Source organism: Scleropages formosus, chromosome 1 (genome assembly GCF_900964775.1).
Source record: "Scleropages formosus chromosome 1, fSclFor1.1, whole genome shotgun sequence".
NCBI classification, from domain to species: Eukaryota; Metazoa; Chordata; class Actinopteri; order Osteoglossiformes; family Osteoglossidae; genus Scleropages; species Scleropages formosus.
Genome location: NC_041806.1, coordinates 28,166,396 through 28,186,320, shown reverse-complemented (window position 1 = coordinate 28,186,320; position 19,925 = coordinate 28,166,396). Strand labels below are relative to the sequence as shown.

At 43.4% G+C, this 19,925-nt stretch overlaps 1 protein-coding gene across 7 annotated transcripts in view; it reads right to left on the bottom strand.

Moving 5' to 3' along the window:
• usp9 (ubiquitin specific peptidase 9) overlaps positions 1 to 19,925 on the bottom strand; it is a 43,653-nt gene that overhangs the window by 13,824 nt on the left and 9,904 nt on the right. For 4 of the 7 annotated variants that reach the window (XM_018739194.2, XM_018739198.2, XM_018739195.2 and 1 more), the window contains exons 2-28: positions 18,296 to 18,535; positions 14,005 to 14,150; positions 13,818 to 13,897; positions 12,454 to 12,566; positions 11,888 to 12,106; positions 11,011 to 11,126; positions 10,656 to 10,907; positions 10,436 to 10,574; positions 9,365 to 9,517; positions 9,074 to 9,178; positions 8,750 to 8,956; positions 8,407 to 8,543; positions 7,604 to 7,642; positions 6,889 to 7,022; positions 6,645 to 6,735; positions 6,096 to 6,438; positions 4,750 to 4,845; positions 4,253 to 4,464; positions 3,895 to 4,135; positions 3,626 to 3,775; positions 2,835 to 2,955; positions 2,100 to 2,230; positions 1,713 to 1,991; positions 1,434 to 1,559; positions 558 to 695; positions 286 to 452; positions 71 to 179 (exon numbers count right to left, since the gene is read on the bottom strand). In XM_018739194.2, coding sequence (XP_018594710.1) covers positions 71 to 179; positions 286 to 452; positions 558 to 695; positions 1,434 to 1,559; positions 1,713 to 1,991; positions 2,100 to 2,230; positions 2,835 to 2,955; positions 3,626 to 3,775; positions 3,895 to 4,135; positions 4,253 to 4,464; positions 4,750 to 4,845; positions 6,096 to 6,438; positions 6,645 to 6,735; positions 6,889 to 7,022; positions 7,604 to 7,642; positions 8,407 to 8,543; positions 8,750 to 8,956; positions 9,074 to 9,178; positions 9,365 to 9,517; positions 10,436 to 10,574; positions 10,656 to 10,907; positions 11,011 to 11,126; positions 11,888 to 12,106; positions 12,454 to 12,566; positions 13,818 to 13,897; positions 14,005 to 14,150; positions 18,296 to 18,391 — 4,140 coding nt within the window. In that variant the 5' untranslated portion in view covers positions 18,392 to 18,535. The remainder of the gene's footprint in view (positions 1 to 70; positions 180 to 285; positions 453 to 557; positions 696 to 1,433; positions 1,560 to 1,712; positions 1,992 to 2,099; positions 2,231 to 2,834; positions 2,956 to 3,625; positions 3,776 to 3,894; positions 4,136 to 4,252; positions 4,465 to 4,749; positions 4,846 to 6,095; positions 6,439 to 6,644; positions 6,736 to 6,888; positions 7,023 to 7,603; positions 7,643 to 8,406; positions 8,544 to 8,749; positions 8,957 to 9,073; positions 9,179 to 9,364; positions 9,518 to 10,435; positions 10,575 to 10,655; positions 10,908 to 11,010; positions 11,127 to 11,887; positions 12,107 to 12,453; positions 12,567 to 13,817; positions 13,898 to 14,004; positions 14,151 to 18,295; positions 18,536 to 19,925) is intronic. The other 3 variants (XM_018739196.2, XM_018739197.2, XM_018739200.2) reach the window with 1 other exon arrangement.

Genomic DNA, 19,925 nt, shown 5'->3' with positions numbered 1-19,925 from the left:
CAATCAAGGGTACTGATTTCATTATGAGGTTAGAAATCCTATAAACTCGGTCAAAAAAAGTGATACATACACCTAAAACTGTGAAAAGAAGGGTGATGAAGAAGAGCAGCGGCCTGTGTCCCATGCAACACCTCGTGGCCATGAGGAAGAACTGTTCCTGGGCCATCTGACGCACAGACCTGAAGAAGCACAACAGCGAGTCACTGGGTGGTCACTGCACGGTCATTTGGTGGATACTGTAGCCTGATGACACGGGGTGACAGAGACACTAGGCTGGTCACTCACTTGCTCTGGCAGTGCAGCAGCAAGTCGATGATAAAGGTTTGCCAGGCTTTTTCCTTGCTGAGCGTGTCAAGTGCCGTGGGGAGAAGCGCAAAGCACAATGTCATCACCTCCAGGGCCTCACAGCACACCTGCTCGTCCTCTGCATCTGGTTCGTTCCCCGCGTTTGCCTGTACGGGGTGACAACGGCGTTCCAGTCAAACTCTGACCCAGCGCACATCTGCTACCGATCTGCTGGGAAAGCATAAAAAAACAAAGCTGAGCTGGGGTAATACCTTCTCGTATATCTTGCTGATCTCCTCGTTAGAGCTGAAGACCAGCTGTATCATGCTGCAGCCCGATGCCCAGACAATCTTCTGTATGGCCCTGATCACACAGATGTCTGGGATGTACTTGGAAGCCTGGAAGAAATTCTGTTTGAAGACAAGAAACAGCTCAACAAATGGTGAGGAATTTTGATTATTAAAAGAACCCTAATTTTCATTTTTTATATCAGGGGTTCTCAAATTAAAAAAAACATGTGGCTTATGGCTCTCCGGACATAGGACTGTGATCAAATTAACTGTATTATGCTATTTTCGAGTCCTGACGTTTCGCTATAATAGCTAAGCATGACTGCGCCATCTCTTAACGATACCACTGACTGACCGATCGTGGTGCCACAAGGAAGAATGTCTGTTAATTGTTTGGGCTTCCGTCAGTGTTTGGGTGTCTAACAATGACTCATTTGTGAATCTTTTCAAATTACTTTTTTTTTTTTTTTTTAAAAATGGCTAGCAAACAAAAAAAGTGGGCGTTCATGTAATGAACACTGCACAGTATTAACTACAGTACTCAAATATAACTGTCTGTACTGCATTTCATCTTATAATTACTGTATGATATTTATATTATTGTAGATTAGTACGTTTTAACATGGATAATGTGTGAAATCAGTGAAAACGTAATGTAGCATTTATGCATGGTAATTGTTAATATCTCCTTAGGATTCATGTAAGAGTATATGCTGCTTTTCGACTAACGACAAAGTAGGATTTGTGGACGACCAACAGTACTATTGTACTACTGACTGTTCCTTACTCTAAACAAACGGAACTAAAACAGACATGCATGGCTCTGCATGAGAAAAATATAGCGCCTTTACTGGATACCTCGTCTGAGATCTGCTGGGCGAGCCGGATGGCCACGTTGCGGAGCATGCACTCAGACGAAGGGTTGGGAATGTTCTGCAGGGCATTCTGGAGCACAATGGCCTGGTCATGTGTTGCCTGGTTTATCTGGGGGCAACAAAGAACTTTGGACTCAAGATCAATTATAGTAATGAGTGAAAGAGAAGTACTCACTGACCCATCCACACAAGCTCTTCTTTAGTGATACACACGCAGGAACGATCTGGGTTATTTTTGGGGTATCTAGAGGGGCACACTGACCGGTGAGACGGGGGCTGTCCCCTCTCCGCCTGGCTGGCAGGCTTCGGCCACAGCCTTCACATGGCCGAAGCCCACAGCTGTCAGTAACAACTTAGCAATCTTGAGAGCGTTCAGATAGGCGCCCCGCCTCGTTTCCATGTCCGCATTGGGGAGAAAGTTGTTCCGAGTCAGCATGCTCAGGACCAGGGGCAGCCCGCCACTTTTCAAGAAGTTGTACTGGAAGTCACTGGCGTCCTCTCCGAGCGTCCCGCTGGCTGGCATGAGCAAGGCGTAGACCACCTTGCAGAGTCCGAGAGAGCAAGAGGAAATGTTAATCGCGAAGGAGCACACAAGTATTTGCTGCTGATGGAATCGGCCATATGCTTAAGCCACACTAGGAGGACACACCTCAGTCAGATAGAGCACTTGGGATGGAGAGGGGCCGAAGAAACGAGAGTCCAAAGTGGGACTGAGGCTGTTCTCCCCCAGTTTGGCATGATCCAGGCATGTAGCCCGCAGGTTCTCTACTGTAGTGTTATCTGGGGGGGGGAAAGTATGTTTCATACATGGAAGTCTGGGAACCACTAGATCTGACTTTAGATGTAACTTGCATATACCGTATTTCATGAAATCTACAACACGCATTTTTTCAAATTTTAACACCTTGAAAATCGGGATGTGTCTTACAATCAATGAGGTAATGACATACATATCACTCTAATTGCTTAAGTTGGCTTTTGGCAATTGCTAGTACCACATGCATTGAATTTAAACTAAATTTGGCACAGACGACATTTTGTGGAGAGAGATTGATGTCAGCAGTTCTGAATCCAACAGTGATTCTGAAGAAAGTTCATAGGCTGATAGTAAAGAGGAAATCAATAAATACATTTATGAGAAAAATTTATTTATTTTTGCATATCACCTCCCTCCATTGTTAGATGAATAGAAAATGTGTCGTTTTAAGTAATACAAAGCTTGAATAATAAACCTGTGGAGTTTCAGGATTTCTTTGCTTTGCGTCTTTTACATTAAAACCATCTTAGAATTGAGTACATACGGTATTTGTTCTCAGTGGCTGGATGTAAAGCAGATCATTGGGAGGACAGACATAATAAGGAAAAGCAGGGCTGAATCACATACCAGGCGGCATGAGCTTCATAAGGACACGTGCGCCATCCCTCAGGAGAGGCATGTTGAGGTTGCAGCCCAGGTCTGCTACTTGCCACAGAAAGGAGATGTAGCGTAGGTGCAGTGACATGATCTGAAAGAAGCACGTCGCACCGTCACTGTAAAGCACATTCCCACTTGGACCACTTGTGTCCAGCACAAATTAAAGGCCAACAAAACCAGTAGAGTAAGCCCTCGACTTAAAACATAACGGCAAACTGCAAACCTGTTAATAAATCAAAAAAAGTTAACACTTGCCTTCATTTAGAAAGAATCTGCAAAACACTGGAGGAAAGTTAATTCTGAGACGAAGGATTCGCGTTGAAATGAGGCGGCTTTTGCAATTCTTACGCCCTGTTCAACTTCATCATTCACACCTTCTGCTCTGCACTAACAGTAATTTTAAAATCCACTCTACAGGTTTAATAACTACCAAACGGCGGTAAAGAAAAAAGCCAAAATGCAAAGAAACAACAATGGTGGCAAACTTATCAAACCCTGGTGCGCGCTGCAAATATTGGGACTTCTGCCAAATGCCATCTGTCGTGATATAGCTGAACTTATTTGTCACAGGACACATGGCCAATTTTGCTTCTTTTAGACGTATGGCCAGTTTTGCTTGTGCGTATAAAAGTTTGCAAACTAACCCAAACATACCTGTGCGTATTTGCGCTCCTTTTAATGAGACTTTTCTCTGCCAAAGAGTAATGTAAGAGGGAAGTGAAGGAGTTAAAGTATGTACAGCACACAAACTGTTCTCTCACCACTCCAGGAAGACAGCTTTCCACCTCGGGGTTGGGCCCATCACTGTAATGGTTGCCATGGTTCCCAGGAGACCCTGTGGAGGAGTCGGAGGAACTGTCGGGGCTTGAAGGCATATTGGAGCTAACTTGGGTGAGCTTGGCTGTGATTAACTGCAGAAAGGAGGAGAAGGGAAAAGATGACACTTTTAAAAAGATAATGACAACACTCACTGTAACAGTAACAACATCTATCTCAATCCACAGGGATACAGAAAAATGGAAACGCTTACGGTTTTATCTTTGAGGTTGAGCTGGCCAATCAGCTTCCTGTCATCGGCAGGATCCACAATCTCTCCGCCGATGAAGAGCTCAACCTTGGTGTGTGCGCTGTTCGCCTTTATTCGGTTGAGGATACAGCGCCGCACAGATCCTATCGTGTCATTGGTGTGCGACCAAATGTCCAGGTCATCCACTTGCCGGCCTTGGTTTGGGAAACGCACTATGAGCGTGATGTGCTTGCCCCGAAAAGCTCTGTGGATGAGATGGAGCAAATGTTCAACAGCTGTACTAGCAGGACAGACATATGAATAGTTCATATTCTCAGAATCAAGAGTTCTGATGTCTGTGAACTTCTTCCTCCATTTGTACCTGGACATGGGGAGAATAGCCCTCTCCTCATGGTAGTCGCTGTCGCACTCGGTGATGTACTCCCTTAGGACAGTGAGCACGCGGACCATCCGAATTGCCTCCTGCCTGGCGCAGTTAATACTGTCTTTGTCCCCGTCCAACACACACAAGGTGTCGTAAGAGGCCTTCAACCGGTCGAAACACGACTGAATGAAATCTTCGTGGATCTCCACCTACAAGGAAACCAAGTCAAGGGTTCTAAGCTTCTTGAGCTTTTGCAATGTACATGCTGGTAAGAAAGCACTGTAAAAAAGTTTAACTGTACAAACTGGACTAAACTGAACATCAGCAGCAACAGCATCGTCTCAAGCATTCTGACTTTCGTAGGCGAGAAAGAAACATTCCAGACTGTCCTAAGTTCATAGAATATAGTAACAAATACGATTTTAAAAAAAAAAAAAATAAAAAATAAAAAAACCAACACACTGCTAACCCTGCAATTTAGAAAAGCATCTTACCTGATTGACTTGCAGTTTTGGTCCAAGGTTTGTATATATCTCTTTAAGTAAGTCGATTGCTCGATTGGCGATCTCATCACTCCCTTGAATCACAACCTGTCCGCAACCACGCAAACACACAAATTACAGTGAAAGTCTGGCATTGTCAGCCACAGCGCATAATGAAGACAAGAAAAATTGCATTCAAGGAAATGAACGCAAAAACGAAAAGCTGTCTCTCTGAATTACCAAAGAATGATATTTGTATCACTTTTTGCAGCAATTAAGATAACTTCAACTGCAGTCTACTCCACTGTACACTGATCTGCATGTGTATATAAGTGCAGATACTCATGGCACGCAAGAGGTAAAAATCAAGAAACACAATCGTGACACATAACTGAATGGTGATGAGTATGAATCTGAGGCACTGGGCACATAATCCAATGTGAAAACCTTAAGATCAAACCTGTAGCCTGGGAACCTAACTACACAGTTTCAAAGGAATTGCACTTTAAAATAAGCCTGTATTGTGGTAAGTGAAATTACAGGAGAACAGCTAAAAATCTAGTTAAAGTGAGATTTACTTCAAACCTACCAAATTCTAAATTCCACTTTAACTAGATTTTTAGCTGTTCTCCAGTAACTGTACACATTCCCTCAATCCTTAAGACAGTACTGCATCATGTCACCAAGTGCTTTACATATCCTCCTTCCTTATATAATGCATAAACCATACACACTGAAAGATTAAGGCAAAAATAGGCCACAAGATGGAAGAGCACTCTTATGTTGGCCAAACCCCCTTTCCCTTTGCCTAAACCCATTAGTTCCAGTGTTTCTTCTGCCCCATGGCACATATACGCATTAAATTAATTTTCTTTACCCAGCTTTTAAGAATGAGCATATGTAACAGCACAGCAATGAACATAGTGTACCTATGGAAGCTTACATAGCTAAGACAAATATAAGAAATGTTGATCCAGCCCCCCTGAAATACTGGATTTACAAGGTGACACATATTGTGAAATCTCAGAAAATAAGCAATAAACCTGTAAATTTATATTATTTCAATAAAAATTAATATTTATACCTCCAAAGAAACATTGCCAGAAAAAGATTCATTTAAAGAAAATATTTTCTCAAAAATCCCCAAATGCAATAAATGTTTTTAATTCTTTCCTTCATTTAAATTTTTTATTTCAAATGACAGCATTAATTTACTTAAATAAGGGGGCTGTTTCAGGAAAATGAATAAATAACTATGGTATCAAGAGATAAATTGCTCTGCTCTTTCTGAAATACCAAGACATCCATAGCACAGATCAAATAACCAGAATAAAGCACACAAAGTTTGGAGCACCTACCCTCCAGAGGTAGTCCAGGCCGATGAGCTCTAGGTCGTCCATCATGTACGCCCTCCGTTTCGCCACCAACTTGCCCTCCCGGCAGTTCACAGCCTTAAAGAAGCGCTCAAAGCACTTCATGCCATTCTCTGTGAGCAGTGAGGGGTCCAGCTGCAGAACATTGTTCTCAAAGAAGTCCTTGTTGATGTCTGGGTCCAGGTCTGGCTCATCACCCATCAACTTTGAGTACCACTTGAAACAAGCCTCGCGGTCACAAAGGAAGACTGCGTTCTCAGCCAGGCATTTCCAAATCTGTTTGGCTTGCGGCGCGCACAGCCAGAGCTGGCCGTCCTTCAGGAGGAACCTGCATCACAAAGCATCCACCTGTCATCATCACGGCAACCCACCACAAGGCCTCCTCGCAGCTATCCATTTACATCTATAGCAAAATGAGGACATTTCAAACTTGCTGTAGATATTCCTGCAATAAAAAGGTGGTTTTGACTTGCCAAATATCCGACCTGTCAAGGTCGCAAGGTATAAAAGTGGAACGAAGAAGGGTTTCCTCACCTCAAGAAGTTGAGCCTCTCCTGGACTTCCTGCACGTGACTGTAGCGACTGCCGGGCCGCACTGTCTGCGGGTCGAAGTCTGCACGCTCCTCTGGGGAGAGGAGCGCACAACATGGATTTTGACAAAAGGTGAGGTTGTGACATCGGCGAGCAAGGTCTACTGGCGATAAAGCTGGATCACGAACACAACGCATGAGGTTAGATGGAGCCCCTGCACTGCAATCTCTTTAGGATGAGGACCAACCTTTGACAAACTGCCTCATGCTCTCCATGTACGCTGACAGGTTCTCAGCCACCAAGGTGACCAGCGCATGGTTGTGCTGCAACTGGTTGATCAAGTCATGCCGATAGAACACGTGCGGGCTCCGCTGAGTCTGACTGTGGGAGAGCGGGAACATGTTATGTTATGTTATGAATTTCTCCCAAAATATGGACATTCCACTATGAAGCACATCTGCCAGTTCTGAAGAATTCAGTTTAACTTCAAAATGCATGAAAAACTTGCATGTAGAAGAACGGCAACTGAAACATGAGGTCATGGTAATGCTTGTATGTAGCAGCACACAAGGCTGAAGCAAGCTGGTGTAATAGCACCCTGACTGCCCCTTGTGCGAAGGTGGCAGACAGACCATTGTACATGTACACACCACTTCCTGCAGGAGAGAAGACAGCAGAAAAATTCCAGAAGGCGCTTTGAGTCAGCTGAAAACTGCGACCCTACAGAGGCGTAGGAGAACCAATAAGCACCCGGTGCAATGTATCCCTGGAATAGCCATGAGGAGAATTGGAAGAAGGGAAGCAAAGTATGTCTGAGGAAAACACTGGGGAAAGGAGGCCCAAGCAGGCTTGTAAAACACCCTGTTCAAGCTATTGAACCTTACTTCAATTTTAAAGCACTATACTTAGATTTAAATAATTTACATTATAACAGTAAACCCCAAATTAACTGAACCACTTACCCCACTAAGTTCTTTTCTATGTTAATAGGAATTTTCTTTCTGAAAAACAACAGGTATGTGGGCTACATTTCTGCTACATTTTACATAATTTTCTACAGTGCAGACAAATTTAAACGTGACCGTTTTAACCGTAAATCCATATGAAGTTTGCTTTACATGCAAAAGTTACATTTTTTTTTATTTTCCTTAAGATCAATCTTTGGTATTGGGGCATCCCTTGCGTTCTGCATGGGTACGATCAAACAGCATTTTAGGACCGTCTGCTTTAAACACAGTCTGTTTAAAACAATCGCATATAAAGTGGTCTGCGCTGTATATACATCTACATAGCACAAAATAAGAAAAAGGTAACATTTACTGTGGGTCCTAATATCTTTATCAGATGCTTGTATGCATAAAATGATTCTAAAAATAACAGACAAAGCTATACCCCAGGATGAAAAGTTCACCAGAAAGAATTGTGAGAGAAATCAACCAAAGGAGAATGAATGCCTGAGATGAATGTGTCCAGTTTGTGAAATTTAGAACCTGCTTAGTGTGAAATTACACCTTGGGCACAGCCAATGGGAGCAGAGGCCCACTTCATGAAATATAACTATATGAAGCCAGTGTTTTTTTGATAATTTAAGAAACTACCAGCAGTAAGCGATCGTTAGTTCGGAACTTCAGTGATATAGTGTTTGGTACTGCAACTGAAGTCCTCCATGTATCCCTGGACAGGATCTTCAAGCATCTGCACAGATATCTAAGATGTCTAACTCTAAGGGTAAGAAAACACACTGTTCATAAGTAACCCTGATCACCTGAGATTCTGAGGAGCTTCCCCAAACAAGCTGCAGATCTCTCTGATCTGCTTTAGTGCGGGTATCACCCATTTGTCATTGGTTCTCAGCTCTTCGATGAAGCGGTCTATCCACTGGATCTTCTGTGTGTCTCTGTCCTGCAAGCACATTAAGTCAGCCCTTGGTCACAAAAGTCAAGATGTTAAGAAATGACAGTTTACATCAGCCAAGAAACCAGTAAGTCATCACCATAGTTTTTCCTCAACTATATAGTTGGTGTATTCATTCATTCATGATAATTTTTGGTGAGATCATTAAACTAAGTGACATGAAGCAGAACTTGGCATGTCCTCATGCTACGTACCTGGGAGCAACTATAGTCTAGGATCTTGATGTGAGCGCTTAGGGCCTGGTCCATGATGTCCACAGGGACGTCGTCGCTGTGAGCTAGGTTCCACAGCAGATTCAGCACCTTATGGGCCATCACACCATCTTTGTCATCCTCAGCTAGGCGTCGGATTAACTCCAGCAACTTTTCCCGCTGCTTCTTGCTTGCATTTGTCCAACTTGCCTGGAGAAAGAAAACACAGGGAAAGAAACTTTGAGTTAAAGGTATTTAAAAAAAAAAAAAAAACAAAAAAAACAAAAACACTTGAGGTTTCTTAAGTTCCTCTGGCATTAGGCTTACCTTGAAACAATCAAAGAGATGATCCAGTTGCTCCGGTGAAAAATCCCAAGCAAGCTTCGCAAGAAGGTCGTGCATGTTCTTCACAATAGCTTCATGCTTGCCAGCCTATGGAATTACAAAAAAAAAAAAAAAAAAGGCATAAAATGTAGCATTCAGAAAATGAAAAGAACCATTATCAATTAATTAGTTCATACAAGCATCTCGCTCAAAATGACACAGAGATCGCTCAATGCTCCTCTCCTGCTAACTTTTGCCAATGGCTATAAACAAAACCCACAAGAACCTGGGTACCTGGGCTGCCCAGATGTTATCCAAGTCCTGGAGTGTCAGGGCCTTCTCCTTGATAACAAAGCGGAGGATCTTCTCTAGTTTCTCAACATACTGAGGTTGGTGGAGACTGTCCCTCAGCACGATAGACAGGATGTTGTTCTGCTGGATCCACTCCTGTGAGAAACATGAACTTCAGAAAACTGAAGCCAGGCCAAGATCTGTTCCACACATCAAAAAGACTATTTAAGGAGAGCCGGGAGTTTTATTTTCCACCTAATTCTCAGTATTCTCAGAATACATTTTTCAAAGAATTACTGGAATGGCCATTACTCATGAAATATTCACTCATCCCTTATATATTAAGAGCCTGATGCAAAAAAAACAACTACAACGGCTTATTGAAATATATGCACTGAATCCTCATATTTCAAACATTTGAGAAACAAATTTAAAAATTTTTAGGTTAATTACACACACAGAGTCTGAAACAGCTTGTCCCAAGTGGGGTTGCGGCAAACCGGAGCCTAACCCGCAACACAGGGCACAAGGCTGGAGGGGGAGGGGACACACCCAGGACAGGACTCCAGTCCGTTACAAGACACCGAAAGCAGGACTCAAACCCCAGACCCACCAAAGAGCGGGACCCAGCCAAGCCCACCGCACCACCCATGGTCAATTATTAATGAATTTTAATTATAATACGTATGTAATTACGATGCCAAAATTACAATTAGGTCCTAATTGACCTAATTAATCATATTTTCTTCACTTCTCTATTTTCAAAAATTTGTTTGTTGCAAAGCAAAAACGAGCTGCATTTCCACACCCAACCAGTTAGCTGGCAGTAAAAAGCTCCAAAACATAAGAGCCAGATTAACTTGCTTCCAGAATGTTTATGGCTTGTGTATGTTGGTCCCGAGCTTTTGATGAGCAACAAGATTATGAACGCTGTACATGTTTGTGGGACAAATCAGTAAACGATCAACACAGAATTGTAGTTTGTGGAGACAACATTATTTTTATTTCATTATTTTAATTCAGATTAAATTTTCAAAAATATCAGCAGCAATAATCTTGAGGCAAATCCCTTACCGCCATGCGCTCTGCTGTCAACCACTCTTCCTCCTCGGGGTTGCCATGTCGATGCGTGTAATATGAAACGCTCGATATCACTTTGTTAACTTCATTTAGTGCATTCATTTTTCCATTAAAAGAAGAAATTTGCAATAACCTGTTGAGGAATCAGTCATTATTGTACACATACAGATACATCACAGTGAGTTTATAGGGTTCCTTTTTAAAGAAATCTTACCTAAGAATCATTTTTAACCTAAATATTTCTAAATTTTTCACTGTTTCCTCTTGCCCTGGTACCCGCGATGCAAGGTTCTTCAATGACTTGATTATCATTGACAGAGCATCATTTTTGGCTTCGTTCTTGGCTTCTTTTTTCAATTCCTCGTCTGTGAGATTTTCTAGAAACTGGGGAACCATTTCTATAATGGGGAGGAAGTACTTCTTCACTGTGTGTAATGTAAGGAACTCATAGCACTGTCCGAAAGGCCTAGGAAACAATGGAATACAACAGTCAGTTCAGCCTGACAGAGTACTGCCCACTATTAAAAGGCAAAGCCATTTAATTCAAATTCTGCCATAAATAGTCATACTTGATGAGCGCAGCGATGATCTGAACATTCAGTGCCTGGCCACTCATAAAGCGGTCGTGCAGCGTCTGAAACCCGTTTAATGTGCCAAACTTGTTTATTAAATCCACCAACCAACCCTGCAGGAGTAGAAGACGAGCACAGAGTCAACAACACAGCACAGGAGGTCACTGTTCAAGACTTTGAGGGGGGGGGGGAGAAAAAAAAAAAATACACTCGGTTCAATTAAAAAGTGACTTGCAGGAGAAAGCATCTTGCAAAAGAAAAGATGTGGATTAAGTCATCGCTGAACGAATTAATTCTGTCTCTACAGACTGTATCCTCATTTTCCAAAGCAGTCTGCCTGTGTTGACCTTCCACCCACGCTGCATTCTTCAGCCTTCTCAGCCCATCATCTCAGAATCATCTGCCAGGCAAACACTCCTTCCAATCTAAATTTACATTGCTTCACATGACAGGGCCGCATCGTTTAGTTTACCAAAGAGCATCCAAAGCGGGTCTCGCATTCTGTTTGGAGCCTTTGGCAATATTTACTCAATACAAGAATAGAAAAGAAGGTCAAGCAAATCTGTCAATATAAATAATAATCTCTTATTCTGTCAAACAAATTTAGACAAAAAACAGAAATCAAATATCAAAGCTACATACCTCTAATTATTTAAGAATTCAGGTGTAAAATATTTTCTAAAAGCTGCTGCCTTAACGAAATCTCTGAATGCTGTCACTACTAAGATAAATGGAATGTCAAATGGGTTGATGAGGTTCAAGTATAGCCCCAGTTCCAGCACCGTGTTATCAAGGTGTCAACAAAAAGAGCTTCACAACAGTGAGTTCTTAAGGTTTGGACTGTTCCCACTTGACGATCCCTGAGGATCGATACCTTGGGCGAGCGGGGATCGGGAGGGCGAGCGAAGAGCTCATCTTCGGCCAGCTGCACACCTGCAGGCACAGTCTCCGAGGGCCGTGTGCCGTTGTAGATGTGGAACTTGCAGTGGGGGTTGAGGGCCATGGCCAGCAGCTCGAGAAGGGGGAACCAGTCCTGAGAGAGCTTGGCCACACATAGCTCCACCAGGCGATGAGTGTTGTTGATGATGCACCTCTGTAGGATGTCGGAAGGAAGAGGGCGAGAGAAGCAAGCAATTACATTCTAGGGGTCAATTCCAGGCGCAAATGAATCAAGTCTCCAAAAATGAGGGGTGTTCCTGCCTTTCATTCACCATCTCTTATGCTCACTTGTAATTAGACGTGAGATCTATACCAAAATGCGAATTTTAGAAAAATTACCCAGGCTTGTTTTTTTTTTGTTGTATCGCTCATGTATTGATCGAAAAGAACTCTGTTTAGGGGTGGGCAGCTAATCAAACACTATTCCCACAAACACCTATTCAGCTTTAAACTCGTGCTGAAAAAAGCAAAAACATTTGTATGCTTCCAATGCATACTCACATGAATCTCAAACTTCCAGCCACTCACTGCCTCGTCCGTCAGGATTTTCGTAAAGGAGATAGTCAACCCATCTCGAAAAAACCTCTGGCATGCTTCACACTTGACATCGAGTCCTTAAAGAAGAAGGCAGGGGGAAACAAAATTTAAAATATAAAACAAACAATGTGCACCTATCATGGAAAAGTTACAAAGAAAGAAAAGAATTTAAAAAATTAACAAAAAAGTTAATAGAATTTTACCTCATAGGACTGGTGAACATGTTCAGTCTGAATAATGGTTGGATGTTTCACAATTATTTTAACTGACTATTTTTAAGGGGTCTGAATAAAATGGAGATATACAGCAGGGCTGGAACTGCTGGGTTAAAAACTAGTCTTGGGGTGATAAACTTGCGTTACATGCCCAAGTGGGACATACAAAAGCTCCAGACTTTGAACAGAGGTTTGTGAAGTTTTGTTGTCGCATTAGATGAATATCAAGAGTTTGTGTCTATTAGTCACCTTTCTTACATACACGTATTCAGACATCCATTAACGTTTCATGTAATCATTATAACAAAGATTCCCAATAAAGTAACAATAAAGACAACAACACATAAGATTGTACCAGTCTCTTATCAGTATATGTGCTCAATCATCTTCATAACAGAGGAGCCATATTTAATCACTAAGTCAATATGAAATCTTTTTATATGAATAAAAACCATTCTCCTAAAGAACAGTGTGTTTAAATATACCGGCCATAATGGTGGACAAAGATTAATGAAACAATGCGTTCTGCTCAGAGAAATCTGAACACAGATGTATAGTTTGTATTAATTTGCTGATTCAGTTAATGTAAAAACATAACTTTCCTCTTCCCATATACAGTGAACACCTCACCAGCTGAGAGCTCAACCACAGATTTGAGCAAAGCATCAACAAGCCCTGTGCAAGAGGCATAGCGGCTGCTCTCCTCAGCTCTTAATGCACTGCGGCCTTTGTCGGTCAACTATGTGGCGACGGAGCGACTCTTCCAAAAACAGCGCGCGAGACAAGCATCGGGGTTCCCTTGCCCCCTCAGTAAAGCAGGACCCAAGAGAAGCAGCCCTAGCCTGTAGCATCTGGTGTGAAAGGCACCTCTCACTTCTGCAAGGTAGGAGGGTGACAACACACACAGATCTCACATTACCGCTCAGCACTAGGCAGGCAGGAGAATCCCTAGCTGCCATCTGTGTGTTCACTGGGGATGCATCTTCCGCAGATATACAAGCACCACCTGGGTACACCCTCCGTTTGAGCACAGATGTCCGACAGTTACCGCCGGGTTCTTTCCAAAAGGAAGGCTGGGGGGGGGGGGGACTTCTGAAGACATTGTTTAGTTACCTTTTTTGCAAAGATCTATAGCAGCTTCTAGAAGAACTTCTAATTCACCCTTTGGCAGAACTGGCACCACCCACCGGGGCCTGCAAGCAGAAGAGCACAGGGAGGAGTGCATAGACAGAATAGACACAAACACAGTGTTTTAGCACGGTATGGGAAGCCTGCAGGGCTCGAGGGGCGGCGCACACACCGGTTGATCATGTCATCCAGCTTGGCGAGATCGGTGTGGGGGAAGGCGGGCTCCTCATCTTCCAGCTGGGAAGGAGCATCGCCCTGGCCGTGTTCCTCGGGGGGGCTCACCGGGGAGTTCTCGTTTGACGAGTTCGGGGAGGAAGTCTGGACACACACATAGATACAGGCAAGGTTACCTCAACGTTGCTGAGCAGCCTGTGTGGAACAGCTAAGCAGAGCATGCATGCACTTGGGATACGTGTGTGTGTGTGTGTGTGTGTGTGTGTGTAAAATCAACCAGCGGGTTTCATTTCCTACTCTCTGTACACCTGCCACAGCAAGAACGCTCTGTCATGTACAGTGCTGCAGCACATCAGTAACTCGCACCCGCTGCCCACCTCATCCGGAGGCCAAAATTAGAAGTTTGCCTGAACTGAAGTATACTGGCACATGTGAGAGTGGTAACTGCACTCAAAACTACTGCAGAACCATTAAACGTGCTGCCCTGAATACAAAACACACTCCTGTGACGGCAGAATACAGCGGAAAGCTTTCTTTCGCCAATTCTGCAATAGACTTGTGCAATTTACTAAACAGTTTTTCAAATGTTTATGATCAAGTTGTGGAAGATGCACCAATTTTAAAATTTACAAGTGTTCTGAGCTTAACTGAAATAACTGAACGGGGAGATCAAAGCACCCACTTTTCCTAATACTACTAAAGGATTATAAGAGGCAGAATGATTGTGTTCTTTCTCTGAACAATTCATCATAATTTTTCACTGCGCCAAACATGCTGCAAAGTATTTTAGGTAAATCCTATTTCAAGACAAAACATGCAAACGTAAAGCTAGGGGACGTCTTCAGACGATTTATGACAGCACACGCATTGAGAACAACACAGTTACAGGCGGGGGGGGGGGGGGGGGGGGGGACTGTACCACAGGAAGGACCAGTGACACCTCAGAGCTCCCAGTCTCATTGCACACAGACCGACCCAACTTCTTCATGACCAACGTATTTGTGCATTTGGCAAAATAACTGTTACCCCGCTCAGGAAAGGTACATGAAATGAAAAATCAAAGAATATAAAAATGTCTTCCAACTACGTAAGATCCTGAGGTCCTCACCTGAAATCTAAAGGGAAAATGTTTCCTGGTACATTTTAAACATTAGTAAAGTCCAAGTGGATGAGCAAAGTCCAACTAAACAAAGAGCTGTCAATATCAACAGTCCAAAATAAGCAGCGATCATAAGGTGAAGAAGGGTTCGAGACAGCAGGTCTCTGCCCTGCTCCTGGCTCTCCTCCAGCTCTGTGAGTGCATGGTGGGCCTGGGAACTGTGGGGGTGTGCGCAGATAGCTCCCCCGCATGGTGGACCTACACATCTTACAACATTTTCTTCTGCCCTGCGAGCGGGTGCAAGAGAGTGGCACTCTCAGTCTCAGCTCCCTTTGCCAGAAGGAACAACACTGTCCAGTAAGAGAAGAGCAGAACGACTCCCACTACCCTGTCTGTTGGGGTCTTGAGCAGACAGCCAATTTTTTAATATTTGGGTAATTTTTAGGGTGAGTGAAGGCATTACAATTTTACCATGAGAATTAAAGGAAATGGCTTCATCTGCATAATGGAAATTCATCTAAAGGACAATTTCCAGACAGGAGTTCTACCCATAAACCAAGGGAACAGCATAAATATCCAAAAGGGGCCAGTGTGTTTGTGGTGGACAGAGTAACACAGAAGGAGGAGGAGAAAGGGGGCCGGAAGTGGGCAGCGTTTGTCGTGGATCCCTTTGGGTTCACTGAAAGCTGTTGGAGCAGAAACACAACTACCTTCAAACAGCTTACAGTAATTTTGACCAGAGACTAGGACATGGAGCAAAGCAGGGCTTTAACAGAAGCACAAAGTACACAGATTATCTCGGACAAGAAGGAAGCTACTTGGAAGGAGTTATGACAGGTGATAAAGGAGGCAAGAATTAGCTTAGCCCTAGGCCCAAGTGAAGTCTCATACAAGGTCTACAGAGATGCTCAAAGATGCTACATTGGCTTTGGAGGATTGTGAAAGTCATTTAGAGAAGAGGTGCAGTTGCATGGCTGTGGAGGCATGCTTGAGAGGCGTGGATCCCCGAAGAGGAGAATTCAGTCAAGACTGACCAGTTCAGAGCTCTTTATCAACCCAGCAGAGAAGGTACGTCATTCTTCAGCATTGTCACTCAACGTCTAACAACATTCCTTCTCAGGAATGTGTATATCGACACATCAGAACATACTGGTGTGGGGGCAGAGGTGACTGGAGAGGTTTGTGAGAACAAGGGACACTTAGCAGTACTGTGGGTAGACATCACAAACACGAAACCTCAATACCATGCAAGGTGCTGGAGAGGTCATTACTGGAGTCCCGCATTCACAGCAAGATCATGGACCTCATTCTGGACCATTACTGTGATTTCAGAACGAGGGTCACAACAAGAGGAACAAATACAGTGACAGAGGCTAGAGAATGGGATAACTGCACTGTACTATCTCCATTGTCCCATCTGCTTTGGCCATGAACATACTTGAGAACTCAACAGATGTTCAGGGTAGAGGACGACACTAAGTCTGGTGTCAGGCAACCACCCATTAGAGCCTTTACATATGACTTAACAGATAGTCCCAGGCTAAGTTTGGACTCTGAATAGGCTGGCAAGGATTGTCATGTGAAGCTAGGATGATCTTAAGTCATTTTAGATTTCTGGTACTGAGGAAGGAGAAGCCTACTGATCGGGTTCTGCTTTAGAACAGAGAGTACACTGATTCAATCCATCCTAGATAAGCCAGCGAAGAGTTTAGGTAAATGGTTTGACAGCAGATTGAAGGATACTGTGGTGACTCAGCCAACCTGCAAAGGAGTTAAAGGGTTTGCAGTAACAATGGAGAAAGCAGGACTTCCAGGTCAGTTTAAAGGAGGGTTATATCAGTCCTGCATCCTGCCACGAGTTCTTTGTGCCCTTCTGGATTACAAAGTCCTAATACAGATGGTTGTGGCTTTTGGTAGAAAATTAAGATGTTACCAGCAAAGATTGTCTGGTATTCCCCAAAGCTTGAGCAACACTGCCTTCTGGAGAACAGAAAAGGATTGCAACTACTTCTTGATCCAGGCAGTTTATGGCATGGTGCCAAATGATGTTGAGAAATACAACATCAGCAGCTCTACAAAAAAGCCCTGACTGTGGGCTGATGGTTGACTTATGAAGAGAGGTTTCCACCAACTATCACAGAGACACCTTTAAGGCTACAGATTATACTGCTGTCTGAAAACTCTGACCAAGTCATCCTCGTGGAGCTTAAAGCTCCTTGGGAAGAACAGGTGGAGAGTATGGAAGAGGTTCACTATTATCCTCTTCAAACCTGTCTTTGGATTGCGAACATGGGGAGACCATGCAAATTGCCCATTTTAAGCCAGATATGAACCTAAGTTTGACTGAGCAACTGCTATCATGATGCTGATTTATAGATAATATAAAATGTACATTATTTATACATAAGTCTAAACATAAAGAGCTTTTGTGTATTTACAATTAGTTTATCAACAATGTGCCAAATCTAATGAGTTTTAGTTGTCATCCCATTTTACAGCTCTACAAATGTAAACATAACACGGTGTACACACTGTCCTTTTGTCCAGAGCATCAGCAATAAGGGGATGTATATGAGTATGGAGAACATCACTGATTTAAAACATCTCACTGGGATGATCTTTACTGACAGTACTCAGCACTGAAAAATTAATCTGAGTCCAATGTATGATCTTATTCAGAAGACAAAAGGAGGCATTCATTATGTAAGAGAGCACTTGTTTTAACTAAGACGTTTTCAATCACACTCCAAATGTCAGGGAATCTCTTTCCATTCTTGTTCCAGGTAAACAGGATTAATTAAAGTGTTCCGACACTTAGATAACCTGACAGTAACACGCAAACAAACTCTTCAGTCAAAGAAATTATAGCCACTGTCCAAATGGCCCAGAATGACAACCACCACATGTTCAGTATTAGAAACAGCATGAAGACTTGTAGGTCTTGAAAACTGGTTTGTGTTGAAAGTGTTTCATCATTTGGAACAAAGTGGATAGCTTTTAATTTCAAAACAGGATAAAAATGCAGGTGATGCTATAATTTAAAACCAAAAAAAAATTTTGCAAGGGTCTTAGGAATCTGAAGAGGTATCTAGCCACGTTATACAGCAACAGCTGCATTTCAGCTTTGCAGACACAGGCTCAAGGCGTTGTCAGAGGTGAAAGAGGAGAACCAGAGAAGAGAAGCACTCACCTGGTTCTGAGGGAGTGGGGGCTGCGACTGGCCATCAGGCGCCTGGCCCTGGCTGTCGTTTCCCCCCACAGGAGAGCCACGGGTCGTGGCCGTCATGCTCGACACGGGGCAGATCTTTGCAATTTTGTCTGCTTATGTGGCTGTGGCAGTGGAGGGAATCACAGACTCCTCAGCGGCCTGTGTCTGAGCGAGAGGGCACCGGCTGAGGATCGGGACGTCTTGGTGAGACCATTGCATAACCTGGAGAATAACAAGAATGAATAAAACAAACACAGGGCATGACTCCAAATACATGCATAATGTGCAAATACATAGTTACCTGTCACTCATATTTTTAAACACTGCCACATAATTAAAAGGAAAAAACTGTGTACTGATTTCTAATTGAGGAGTGGAACATTGACGGAGTTTACTTTGCTTCTTTCTTAAATCTGATCAAACGCATTGAGGTCAACTGCATCTCAAATGGGAAAATGATGCATAAAAGCACTTGAGAATGAACCCCACCAGTGAGCACAGCCTTGGAACAACCGCCAGGTTACTCAAGACCCTGAGAAACTTGCAATTTTTAGAGACTCGTTCAGCGTTTCCCAATACTATGAAAAATTCAAGCGTCAAAAAAAAAAATCACAGATGTTTGCTTTTGGCAGTTCCCAAAGGTGCTGTATTATCTCTGTAAATTGAAAATGCATTCTATAAAAACTGAATATGAATACTAAAAGCCCAGCTCACACAGGTGGTATAAAAATGGAGCCGACATCTGTGCCCTCCTGCCACTATCACACATGAATGAACAATTTACCATTTTTATTTATGCAAAACATGTTACGATGCACACGAACACATCACGGGTGATCTAACCTGAGGTTACTGGGTATTTCGACAGACAGCCTCATTTAGATGACCAGGTAGCACCACCTTGAACCCAGAGCTTACCTCTCCTGATGTATAACCAACTAGATGTGCTGCCCACAGCCTCAGTAACAGCTTGAGCAACCTTCCGCCTCTGACTTCCTGCTGCATCCAACACTCTAGGCCCCATAAAGAGACCTTCCAGCAAAGCCCACACACACACACATTTTCAGAACCGCTTGTCCCTTACGGGGTCACGGGGAACCGGAGCCTACCCGGCAACACAGGGCGTAAGGCCGGAGGGGGAAGGGGACACAGGGTTAGGGTTAGTTCCTTATGACCCCTCATCAGCCTCCATTGATTCTTCCTGTGAAACTGAGGCCCATCACGATGACTTGTCTAGAAACTTCAGATTACCAGTACAATGTTTGGTCATACAGATGTTTCTCCGATGGTGACCAGAAACCTAAACGACCCCTATGCTGACAAATCTCGCACCATGACCAGAAGCAGTGACCTGATACCGCCTGCTGATTTGCGTCTTTGTCCGATGACAGCTCTTGCAGAATCCCATCGCCACACTCTGCCACACTCTTGAGCACCGTGTCACAGCACGGAGGACAGTATCTCTCGTACAGCTGCTGAGGATGTGTTTCACTATCCCCCCCACTGTGGATATAACTGACATGATGGAGAATCAATATTGCCCTAGATGAACATATCACATAGACTTGGAAGTATGTCAGACTGCCCAGATCAAGAACTTGTAACACCAGGT